Here is an 11,764-nt window from a genome sequence, read left to right as displayed (position 1 = left end):
GGAATGGTGAAAGAGGAAATCACCCTCGATGACCCTGACCGATTAGCTACACTACAGAATTATCATCACGAGTGCGTTATGAGGGATCACCCTCGACACTCGATAGTAGCTCTGCAGAGTCGAACAACAAAAAGGGGCGTGATGTGATGTGAGGTGTCGGGCTCTGGTCGTCGATCACGTTGATCGAGTCGTCGATGATGAAGCAGGGGCAACAAGGACAAGGTGGGGGTCACTGATGGATCACTATCCAACCTATACTAAGCAGTTTAGGATAAGCATGTAGGTAACAATAAGCAGGTTACAAAAGCAGGCTATGCATCAAAATAGGAGCAATCAAATACAGTAGCAAAATCTAATGCAAGCATGAGAGAATGGAATGGGCGATATTGGGGTGATCAAAGGGGGGGGCTTGCCTGGTTGCTCAGGCGAGAAGGAGGGGTCGTCGGTGACGTAGTCGATCACAGGGGCATCGGCATCGGTCTCGGGGTCTACCGGAGAGAAGAAGGGGAAGAAACAGTAAATACAGGGCAAACAGATGCATGACAAGCAATAAGCAGCACTAGGCGTGTTTCTAACGTGGCACTACACGCTACCGACAAAGGGGGAAACATCCGGGAAAGTTTTCTCGGAGTTAGGCATTTTCGGACAGAAAAACCGGAGGGGAAAAGTTCCATGTTCGCTATGCTAGGGGCATGTGACAGATGAACGGGCAGCGCATTCGGATTCGTCTCGTCGTTCTGAGCAACTTTCTTGTATAAAACGTTTTCATCCGAGCTACGGATTATTTTCTATGATTTACCAAAGTTTTAACTCATTTTCGGAAATAACAGAATTAAGTTAAATAGATAAAAGCCATTACTGTGTCAGCATGATGTCATCAGTCAACAGTCTGTTTGACTGGTCAAACTAGCACGTGGGTCCCGGTTGTCATTGACTAACACTAATTAACAGTTTAATTCGTTAATAAGTTAATTAGGTTAATTAACGGGATTAATTAAGCTAATTAATTAATTTTAATTATTATTACTTTTAATTCTTTTTTAAACAATTTTATTTTCATTTTTAGGGGCTGGGCCCCACGTGTAAGTGGCACCGGAGGCCATTCGGGGCGGGTGGCTTAACGGGCGCGGGCGTGCGGGTGCCGGGGAGCGGGCGCCCATGGAGGCCGGACCTGGGCACGGATGGCACCAGGGGCGGCTCATGCTCCGGCGGCCGGGCGCGACCTCCGGCGAGGCCACCGGTGGGCGCACGGGCATGGGCGGAGGGCCGACCAGGGGGCGGCCGCGCGGCGAGCAGCAGTTGCGGCAGCCGCGCTCGGCGACGGTCGTGAGCTGCGGGCGGCGTGGGGTGCAACGACGACGCGACGAGTAGAGCAGGGAGCAATCCGGTGCGGCGGGCACTCGGTCAGGCGGCGACGGCCACTGAACCGACGACGGGGGAGAGAGAGGAGGGCGGACGGGGCTCACAGTGGAGCATAGGGAGGTGGCAGTGGGCTCGGGGAGGCGGACGGGGAAGCGACGCCGACGAGTTGGTGGTGAGCGTGAGCGGCGACGTTGTTGCGTCGGGGCTCGGGGCGCCGCGAGGTCGAGCCCCCGATCCAGCTCGTGTCGAGGGGGCGGGCTCCGTGCGGGAGGAGACGGAGAGGCTGGCGGTGGTGTCGGGAGGCGCGGCTGGGGCCGCGCCGGGGATGGGCGCCGGCGGCGGAGGCGTGGGATCGGGCTCCTCCCCGATCCAGGCGAGTGGGGAGGGAGAAATGAGGGAGAGAGTGGGGGTCGTGGGTGGATCTGGGGGGATATGGGGATAGGGTTCGGTCGGGTGTGGCCTATAGGCCAGGGGAGCGGGGCAGTGAGGGGGATCGTGCGGGGGAAAATATCTCAGGGAGCTGACGAGGAGGAGAGGGGGGGACTCGGTCTTATCCCCACGCGGCAGAAAAAGGAAAGGGTGAGTCGTGGGGTGGGGTTTTCGTGTTGAGCCAAGTGTTGGAGATAACATGATGGATAGTCCGGACAACCACATTCCCTGTGAGGGAGGGGATCAGGGCGGAGAGCGGAGCGGGTGGCGGATCGACACGAACATAGGGCAGGGGATCAGGGCAGAGAGTGGGGTGGTTGATGGGGGACTCCTCCTTGACGGCCCGTGGAGAAATACGGTGTGAAGGAGAGAGGGCGCCATGGCGAAGGTGAGGTGGGCGTCATCCGATTTTAGAAGAGAGCACTCCAGCGAGAAATGTATCTCTAGGAGAGGAAACCGAGCGGGAAGGGAAGGGTACGACAAGAAAAAAGAAAGGGCACGTCGTGGGGTGGGTTTTTGTGTTGGGCCCACATGTCGAAGATAACATAATGGATAGTCGGGACAATCACATTTCTTCCCCACATATGGTCTGGATTTGGGGGAGTCCGGATTATCTAGACGATTGAATTTTGGGGAGCCTATTAGCCTCCCATTTGATGTCCGAGCATGCCCGGATGTATGAGAAAGAAATGAGCTTCAACTTTGAAGACCACCTTAATGAATTGTTTGATTCACTTATATGCATTGTAGTCTATAGCAATGCACATGCGTTCTACTAGTATACTTAAAATGCGGGCACACACATTTTTGGGAGGTTTACTAAAAAAAATGAGCCACTCAAACCTCAAACGTCAAGTACCCATGTACATCTCTACTCCTAATGGAGCAGTTGGTGAATAATCCGCGCGGTTTATTTTCGCTGGTTTATTTTCGTCATCCCCCAACAACTGTTTTTTTTGTCATCATCCCATCTGTGCCAAAAAACCTTTGCCAAAAAAACCCGCTCGCCCAGAGCAGATCGATCTCCTCCACCGACCAGACCTTCGAACGCCCGATCTCACCCCATCGCACGCCCGATCCACCCCTACTCCCCCTCCCCGGCCGATCCATTCCGGTGCCGTGGCCGATCCACCCCTACGCCCCCTCCGCGGCCGATTCACCCCAATGCCCCCTCAGCGGCCGATCCAAACCTTCGCCGCCGCGCTTGCAGGAGGCGGCTATCTGATGTGGGATCGGGCGAGGTGACGGGGCCGCGATCCCGATAAAGATACGCCGGCGATCACGACCCCGATCCGACGGCGACCCCCTTCTGGACACGCACAGGGTCTCGACAGGCGCTGCTCCCCTTTCAGTAGTAAGTAATGCAAGTTCATACACAATTGTACCCTTCTGAACACGCACAGGGTCTCGACAGGCGCTGCTCCCCTTTCAGTAGTAAGTAACGCAAGTTCATACGCAATAGTTATTACACAAGGTCATACAGAAAATCATATCAGGAGTCGGCGACTTGAAGGACGTGGACTGGGAGACCGAGACGCTCAGGATCGGGCGGCGATCCACTTCTGGACGCGCCCAGAATCCAACTTCTGCTGTACGATCCCGCGTGTCGTGTTCGCCGGAGAGATGCCTTAGCCAGCTTCCATTTGCAATGACAAAACACAGTTTCCTTTGTTCAAGCCATCCTCCCACACCACTCGCCCTCTTGAGATGGTCACCTCTACCATTCCCTACACCAATCAGACAGAAACATCCACAGGTTGGATATCGAGTATTATGTCGGATTAATAGTTGTGAGTTGTGGGGAGCCAACCTTTCCTTTTCTGCCCTCGTACACGTTCGTGTCGGACCTCGAATGGTGTGTGCGCGTGCCCATCGCGAAGCTCCTCTTGGGGTTCAGGATGATGATCTCTGCATCAGATCCCTCGAGGATTGCTCCTTTGCGAGGGTATATGTTGAAGATCTTGGCACTGCGAAGATTAGAGAGTAGTATGCATCATTATACTTTAAAACTGTTTGCTTCTTGTTTTGTTTTTCTGATTTTGTTTTGATGTAGCTATTGAATTTCTACACTACCATTCTATGCTTGTCACTCTCACATAATCGGTGACTGTGATCTTGCCGGTCTCCTGTACATATATTGAATGAAGTCAGAAAACAGAAATACCGGCAATGGAACAAACTTAGTACCCATCACGAAAAACAACATTTGAAATCAAAACTTACCACCATGCTATCCCAAATTATATGCATCCTTTCTTCAATACCTGGGATCAAGTAATGAAAAGAGAGATGCCTTAGCCAGCTTGCATTTGCAATGACACAACACAGTTTCCTTTGTTCAAGCCCTATGGCTTACCATTTACGCCATTGGGAATCTTCCTGAAATCATGAGAACCAAAAGCTTTCTGAGTGGAATTGAAGGTGCAATGATCAGTTCCCACAAGCTGCATAGGAACAAAGAACAGTTCGGTGCTTATTCAAGACATGTTTCCATCTCCATAGTAGACACGAACAAACAATATTTTCAGAAAATAATATTCCTTTTATAATTTACCGCCTTGAACCATCTTCAAGCAGAGGCTAAACACCAGCTTGAAGCGCTTTATTTTAAGGACTACACAACTTCACACTTCAGGAAATTAAGGTGGGATTCTGGATTCAAGCGTGTCACCTGTAATCTACTCCTAATGGAGCAGTTGGTGAATAGTCCGCGCGGTTTATTTTCGCTGGTTTATTTTCGTCATCCCCCAACCATCATTTTTTTCGTCATCATCCCATCTGTGCCAAAAAGCCTTTGCCAAAAAAAACCCGCTCGCCCAGAGCAGATCAATCTCCGCCGCCGACCAGACCTTCGAACGCCCGATCTCACCCCATCGCACGCCCGATCCACCCCTACTCCCCCTCCCCGGCCGATCCATTCCGGTGCCGCGGCCGATCCACCCCTACGCCCCCTCCGCGGCCGATCCACCCCTATGCCCCCTCCGCGGCCGATCCAAACCTTCGCCGCCGCGCTTGCAGGAAGCGGCTATCTGCTATGGGATCGGGCAAGGTGACAGGGCCGCGATCCCGATAAAGATACGCCGGCGATCACGACCCCGATCCGACGGCGACCCCCTTCTGGACACGCACAGGGTCTCGACAGGCGCTGCTCCCCTTTCAGTAGTAAGTAATGCAAGTTCATACACAATTGTACCCTTCTGAACACGCACAGGGTCTCGACAGGCGCTGCTCCCCTTTCAGTAGTAAGTAACGCAAGTTCATACACAATAGTTATTACACAAGGTCATACAGAAAATCATATCAGGAGTTGGCGACTTGAAGGACGTGGACTGGGAGACCGAGACGCTCAGGATCGGGCAGCGATCCACTTCTGGACGCGCCCAGAATCCATCTTCTGCTGTACGATCCCGCGTGTCGTGTTCGCCGGAGAGATGCCTTAGCCAGCTTCCATTTGCAATGACAAAACACAGTTTCCTTTGTTCAAGCCATCCTCCCACACCACTCGCCCTCTTGAGATGGTCACCTCTACCATTCCCTACACCAATCAGACAGAAACATCCACAGGTTGGATATCGAGTATTATGTCGGATTAACAGTTGTGAGTTGTGGGGAGCCAACCTTTCCTTTTCTGCCCTCGTACACGTTCGTGTCGGACCTCGAATGGTGTGTGCGCGTGCCCATCGCGAAGCTCCTCTTGGGGTTCAGGATGATGATGTCTGCATCAGATCCCTCGAGGATTGCTCCTTTGCGAGGGTATATGTTGAAGATCTTGGCACTGAGAAGATTAGAGAGTAGTATGCATCATTATACTTTAAAACTGTTTGCTTCTTGTTTTGTTTTTCTGATTTTGTTTTGATGTAGCTATAGAATTTCTGCACTACCATTCTGTGCTTGTCACTCTCACATAATCGGTGACTGTGATCTTGCCGGTCTCCTGTACATATATTGAATGAAGTCAGAAAACAGAAATACCGGCAATGGAACCAACTTAGTACCCATCACGAAAAACAACATTTGAAATCAAAACTTACCACCATGCTATCCCAAATTATATGCATCCTTTCTTCAATACCTGGGATCAAGTAATGAAAAGAGAGATGCCTTAGCCAGCTTCCATTTGCAATGACACAACACAGTTTCCTTTGTTCAAGCCCTATGGCTTACCATTTACGCCATTGGGAATCTTCCTGAAATCATCAGAACCAAAAGCTTTCTGAGTGGAATTGAAGGTGCAATGATCAGTTCCCACAAGCTGCATAGGAACAAAGAATAGTTCGGTGCTTATTCAAGAGATGTTTCCATCTCCATAGTAGACACGAACAAACAATATTTTCAGAAAATAATATTCCTTTTATAATTTACCGCCTCGAACAATCTTCAAGCAGAGGCTAAACACCAGCTTGAAGCGCTTTATTTTAAGGACTACACAACTTCACACTTCAGGAAATTAAGGTGGGATTCTGGATTCAAGCGTGTCACCTGTAATCTACTCCTAATGGAGCAGTTGGTGAATAGTCCGCGCGGTTTATTTTCGCTGGTTTATTTTCGTCATCCCCCAACCATCGTTTTTTTTGTCATCATCCCATCTGTGCCAAAAAGCCTTTGCCAAAAAAACCCGCTCGCCCAGAGCAGATCGATCTCCGCCGCCGACCAGACCTTCGAACGCCCGATCTCACCCCATCGCACGCCCGATCCACCCCTACTCCCCCTCCCCGGCTGATCCATTCCGGTGCCGCGGCCGATCCACCCCTGCGCCCCCTCGGCGGCCGATCCACCCTTACGCCCCCTCGGCGGCCGATCCACCCCTATGCCCCCTCCGCGGCCGATCCAAACCTTCGCCGCCGCGCTTGTAGGAGGCGGCTATCTGCTGTGGGATCGGGCGAGGTGACGGGGCCGCGATCCCGATAAAGATACGCCGGCGATCACGACAGCGATCCGACGGCGAACCCCTTCTGGACACGCACAGGGTCTCGACAGGCGCTGCTCCCCTTTCAGTAGTAAGTAATGCAAGTTCATACACAATTGTACCCTTCTGGACACGCACAGGGTCTCGACAGCCGCTGCTCCCCTTTCAGTAGTAAGTAACGCAAGTTCATACACAATAGTTATTACACAAGGTCATACAGAAAATCATATCAGGAGTCGGCGACTTGAAGGACGTGGACTGGGAGACCGAGAGGCTCAGGATCGGCCGGCGATCCGCTTCTGGACGCGCCCAGAATCCAACTTCTGCTGTACGATCCCGCGTGTCGTGTTCGCCGGAGAGATGCCTTAGCCAGCTTCCATTTGCAATGACAAAACACAGTTTCCTTTGTTCAAGCCATCCTCCCACACCACTCGCCCTCTTGAGATGGTCACCTCTACCATTCCCTACACCAATCAGACAGAAACATCCACAGGTTGGATATCGAGTATTATGTCGGATTAATAGTTGTGAGTTGTGGGGAGCCAACCTTTCCTTTTCTGCCCTCGTACACGTTCGTGTCGGACCTCGAATGGTGTGTGCGCGTGCCCATCGCGAAGCTCCTCTCGGGGTTCAGGATGATGATGTCTGCATCAGATCCCTCGAGGATTGCTCCTTTGCGAGGGTATATGTTGAAGATCTTGGCACTGAGAAGATTAGAGAGTAGTATGCATCATTATACTTTAAAACTGTTTGCTTCTTGTTTTGTTTTTCTGATTTTGTTTTGATGTAGCTATAGAATTTCTGCACTACCATTCTGTGCTTGTCACTCTCACATAATCGGTGACTGTGATCTTGCCGGTCTCCTGTACATATATTGAATGAAGTCAGAAAACAGAAATACCGGCAATGGAACCAACTTAGTACCCATCGCGAAAAACAACATTTGAAATCAAAACTTACCACCATGCTATCCCAAATTATATGCATCCTTTCTTCAATACCTGGGATCAAGTAATGAAAAGAGAGATGCCTTAGCCAGCTTCCATTTGTAATGACACAACACAGTTTCCTTTGTTCAAGCCCTATGGCTTACCATTTACGCCATTGGGAATCTTCCTGAAATCATCAGAACCGAAAGCTTTCTGAGTGGAATTGAAGGTGCAATGATCAGTTCCCACAAGCTGCATAGGAACAAAGAACAGTTCGGTGCTTATTCAAGGGATGTTTCCATCTCCATAGTAGACACGAACAAACAATATTTTCAGAAAATAATATACCTTTTATAATTTACCGCCTCGAACAATCTTCAAGCAGAGGCTAAACACCAGCTTGAAGCGCTTTATTTTAAGGACTCCACAACTTCACACTTCAGGAAATTAAGGTGGGATTCTGGATTCAAGCGTGTCACCTGTAATATACTCCTAATGGAGCAGTTGGTGAATAGTCCGCGCGGTTTATTTTCGCTGGTTTATTTTCGTCATCCCCCAACCACCGTTGTTTTTTCGTCATCATCCCATCTGTGCCAAAAAACCTTTGCCAAAAAAACCCGCTCGCCCAGAGCAGATCGATCTCCGCCGCCGACCAGACCTTCGAACGCCCGATCTCACCCCATCGCACGCCCGATCCACCCCTACTCCCCCTCCCCGGCCGATCCATTCCGGTGCCGCGGCCGATCCACCCCTACGCCCCCTCCGCGGCCGATCCACCCCTATGCCCCCTCCGCGGCCGATCCAAACCTTCGCCGCCGCGCTTGCAGGAAGCGGCTATCTGCTATGGGATCGGGCAAGGTGACAGGGCCGCGATCCCGATAAAGATACGCCGGCGATCACGACCCCGATCCGACGGCGACCCCCTTCTGGACACGCACAGGGTCTCGACAGGCGCTGCTCCCCTTTCAGTAGTAAGTAATGCAAGTTCATACACAATTGTACCCTTCTGAACACGCACAGGGTCTCGACAGGCGCTGCTCCCCTTTCAGTAGTAAGTAACGCAAGTTCATACACAATAGTTATTACACAAGGTCATACAGAAAATCATATCAGGAGTTGGCGACTTGAAGGACGTGGACTGGGAGACCGAGACGCTCAGGATCGGGCAGCGATCCACTTCTGGACGCGCCCAGAATCCATCTTCTGCTGTACGATCCCGCGTGTCGTGTTCGCCGGAGAGATGCCTTAGCCAGCTTCCATTTGCAATGACAAAACACAGTTTCCTTTGTTCAAGCCATCCTCCCACACCACTCGCCCTCTTGAGATGGTCACCTCTACCATTCCCTACACCAATCAGACAGAAACATCCACAGGTTGGATATCGAGTATTATGTCGGATTAACAGTTGTGAGTTGTGGGGAGCCAACCTTTCCTTTTCTGCCCTCGTACACGTTCGTGTCGGACCTCGAATGGTGTGTGCGCGTGCCCATCGCGAAGCTCCTCTTGGGGTTCAGGATGATGATGTCTGCATCAGATCCCTCGAGGATTGCTCCTTTGCGAGGGTATATGTTGAAGATCTTGGCACTGAGAAGATTAGAGAGTAGTATGCATCATTATACTTTAAAACTGTTTGCTTCTTGTTTTGTTTTTCTGATTTTGTTTTGATGTAGCTATAGAATTTCTGCACTACCATTCTGTGCTTGTCACTCTCACATAATCGGTGACTGTGATCTTGCCGGTCTCCTGTACATATATTGAATGAAGTCAGAAAACAGAAATACCGGCAATGGAACCAACTTAGTACCCATCACGAAAAACAACATTTGAAATCAAAACTTACCACCATGCTATCCCAAATTATATGCATCCTTTCTTCAATACCTGGGATCAAGTAATGAAAAGAGAGATGCCTTAGCCAGCTTCCATTTGCAATGACACAACACAGTTTCCTTTGTTCAAGCCCTATGGCTTACCATTTACGCCATTGGGAATCTTCCTGAAATCATCAGAACCAAAAGCTTTCTGAGTGGAATTGAAGGTGCAATGATCAGTTCCCACAAGCTGCATAGGAACAAAGAATAGTTCGGTGCTTATTCAAGAGATGTTTCCATCTCCATAGTAGACACGAACAAACAATATTTTCAGAAAATAATATTCCTTTTATAATTTACCGCCTCGAACAATCTTCAAGCAGAGGCTAAACACCAGCTTGAAGCGCTTTATTTTAAGGACTACACAACTTCACACTTCAGGAAATTAAGGTGGGATTCTGGATTCAAGCGTGTCACCTGTAATCTACTCCTAATGGAGCAGTTGGTGAATAGTCCGCGCGGTTTATTTTCGCTGGTTTATTTTCGTCATCCCCCAACCATCGTTTTTTTTGTCATCATCCCATCTGTGCCAAAAAGCCTTTGCCAAAAAAACCCGCTCGCCCAGAGCAGATCGATCTCCGCCGCCGACCAGACCTTCGAACGCCCGATCTCACCCCATCGCACGCCCGATCCACCCCTACTCCCCCTCCCCGGCTGATCCATTCCGGTGCCGCGGCCGATCCACCCCTGCGCCCCCTCGGCGGCCGATCCACCCTTACGCCCCCTCGGCGGCCGATCCACCCCTATGCCCCCTCCGCGGCCGATCCAAACCTTCGCCGCCGCGCTTGTAGGAGGCGGCTATCTGCTGTGGGATCGGGCGAGGTGACGGGGCCGCGATCCCGATAAAGATACGCCGGCGATCACGACAGCGATCCGACGGCGAACCCCTTCTGGACACGCACAGGGTCTCGACAGGCGCTGCTCCCCTTTCAGTAGTAAGTAATGCAAGTTCATACACAATTGTACCCTTCTGGACACGCACAGGGTCTCGACAGCCGCTGCTCCCCTTTCAGTAGTAAGTAACGCAAGTTCATACACAATAGTTATTACACAAGGTCATACAGAAAATCATATCAGGAGTCGGCGACTTGAAGGACGTGGACTGGGAGACCGAGAGGCTCAGGATCGGCCGGCGATCCGCTTCTGGACGCGCCCAGAATCCAACTTCTGCTGTACGATCCCGCGTGTCGTGTTCGCCGGAGAGATGCCTTAGCCAGCTTCCATTTGCAATGACAAAACACAGTTTCCTTTGTTCAAGCCATCCTCCCACACCACTCGCCCTCTTGAGATGGTCACCTCTACCATTCCCTACACCAATCAGACAGAAACATCCACAGGTTGGATATCGAGTATTATGTCGGATTAATAGTTGTGAGTTGTGGGGAGCCAACCTTTCCTTTTCTGCCCTCGTACACGTTCGTGTCGGACCTCGAATGGTGTGTGCGCGTGCCCATCGCGAAGCTCCTCTCGGGGTTCAGGATGATGATGTCTGCATCAGATCCCTCGAGGATTGCTCCTTTGCGAGGGTATATGTTGAAGATCTTGGCACTGAGAAGATTAGAGAGTAGTATGCATCATTATACTTTAAAACTGTTTGCTTCTTGTTTTGTTTTTCTGATTTTGTTTTGATGTAGCTATAGAATTTCTGCACTACCATTCTGTGCTTGTCACTCTCACATAATCGGTGACTGTGATCTTGCCGGTCTCCTGTACATATATTGAATGAAGTCAGAAAACAGAAATACCGGCAATGGAACCAACTTAGTACCCATCGCGAAAAACAACATTTGAAATCAAAACTTACCACCATGCTATCCCAAATTATATGCATCCTTTCTTCAATACCTGGGATCAAGTAATGAAAAGAGAGATGCCTTAGCCAGCTTCCATTTGTAATGACACAACACAGTTTCCTTTGTTCAAGCCCTATGGCTTACCATTTACGCCATTGGGAATCTTCCTGAAATCATCAGAACCGAAAGCTTTCTGAGTGGAATTGAAGGTGCAATGATCAGTTCCCACAAGCTGCATAGGAACAAAGAACAGTTCGGTGCTTATTCAAGGGATGTTTCCATCTCCATAGTAGACACGAACAAACAATATTTTCAGAAAATAATATACCTTTTATAATTTACCGCCTCGAACAATCTTCAAGCAGAGGCTAAACACCAGCTTGAAGCGCTTTATTTTAAGGACTCCACAACTTCACACTTCAGGAAATTAAGGTGGGATTCTGGATTCAAGCGTGTCACCTGTAATCTACTCCT

General features: G+C 50.2%; 5 protein-coding genes across 5 annotated transcripts; all 5 read right to left on the bottom strand.

Moving 5' to 3' along the window:
* Positions 1–3,419: 3,419 nt before the first annotated feature.
* LOC109756293 (dihydropyrimidinase-like) lies at positions 3,420–4,294 on the bottom strand. Its single transcript, XM_073503847.1, has 5 exons — positions 4,148–4,294; positions 4,015–4,055; positions 3,865–3,917; positions 3,602–3,758; positions 3,420–3,518 (listed from the first exon to the last, which is right to left on the bottom strand). The coding sequence occupies exons 1-5, from the start codon at positions 4,239–4,241 to the stop codon at positions 3,420–3,422; spliced, it is 444 nt and encodes a 147-aa protein (XP_073359948.1). The 5' UTR covers positions 4,242–4,294.
* Positions 4,295–5,227: 933 nt separating this feature from the next.
* Positions 5,228–6,064, bottom strand: LOC141026950 (dihydropyrimidinase-like). Its single transcript, XM_073503846.1, has 5 exons — positions 5,956–6,064; positions 5,823–5,863; positions 5,673–5,725; positions 5,410–5,566; positions 5,228–5,326 (listed from the first exon to the last, which is right to left on the bottom strand). Exons 1-5 carry the CDS (start codon positions 6,047–6,049, stop codon positions 5,228–5,230), a joined length of 444 nt encoding a protein of 147 aa, XP_073359947.1. The 5' UTR covers positions 6,050–6,064.
* A 998-nt stretch (positions 6,065–7,062) lies between these two features.
* Positions 7,063–7,884, bottom strand: LOC141026949 (dihydropyrimidinase-like). The gene is made up of 5 exons (XM_073503845.1): positions 7,791–7,884; positions 7,658–7,698; positions 7,508–7,560; positions 7,245–7,401; positions 7,063–7,161 (listed from the first exon to the last, which is right to left on the bottom strand). Exons 1-5 carry the CDS (start codon positions 7,882–7,884, stop codon positions 7,063–7,065), a joined length of 444 nt encoding a protein of 147 aa, XP_073359946.1.
* Positions 7,885–8,871: 987 nt separating this feature from the next.
* Positions 8,872–9,708, bottom strand: LOC141026948 (dihydropyrimidinase-like). Its single transcript, XM_073503844.1, has 5 exons — positions 9,600–9,708; positions 9,467–9,507; positions 9,317–9,369; positions 9,054–9,210; positions 8,872–8,970 (listed from the first exon to the last, which is right to left on the bottom strand). Exons 1-5 carry the CDS (start codon positions 9,691–9,693, stop codon positions 8,872–8,874), a joined length of 444 nt encoding a protein of 147 aa, XP_073359945.1. The 5' UTR covers positions 9,694–9,708.
* A 991-nt stretch (positions 9,709–10,699) lies between these two features.
* On the bottom strand, positions 10,700–11,528 carry LOC141026534 (dihydropyrimidinase-like). Its single transcript, XM_073503250.1, has 5 exons — positions 11,435–11,528; positions 11,302–11,342; positions 11,152–11,204; positions 10,889–11,045; positions 10,700–10,805 (listed from the first exon to the last, which is right to left on the bottom strand). The coding sequence occupies exons 1-5, from the start codon at positions 11,526–11,528 to the stop codon at positions 10,707–10,709; spliced, it is 444 nt and encodes a 147-aa protein (XP_073359351.1). The 3' UTR covers positions 10,700–10,706.
* Positions 11,529–11,764: the final 236 nt, after the last annotated feature.

The sequence above is a fragment of the Aegilops tauschii genome, chromosome 7, assembly GCF_002575655.3.
Source record: "Aegilops tauschii subsp. strangulata cultivar AL8/78 chromosome 7, Aet v6.0, whole genome shotgun sequence".
Lineage (NCBI taxonomy): Eukaryota > Viridiplantae > Streptophyta > Magnoliopsida > Poales > Poaceae > Aegilops > Aegilops tauschii.
Note: the sequence above shows the minus strand (reverse complement) of the source record. Positions and strands in the feature narration are given on the sequence as shown.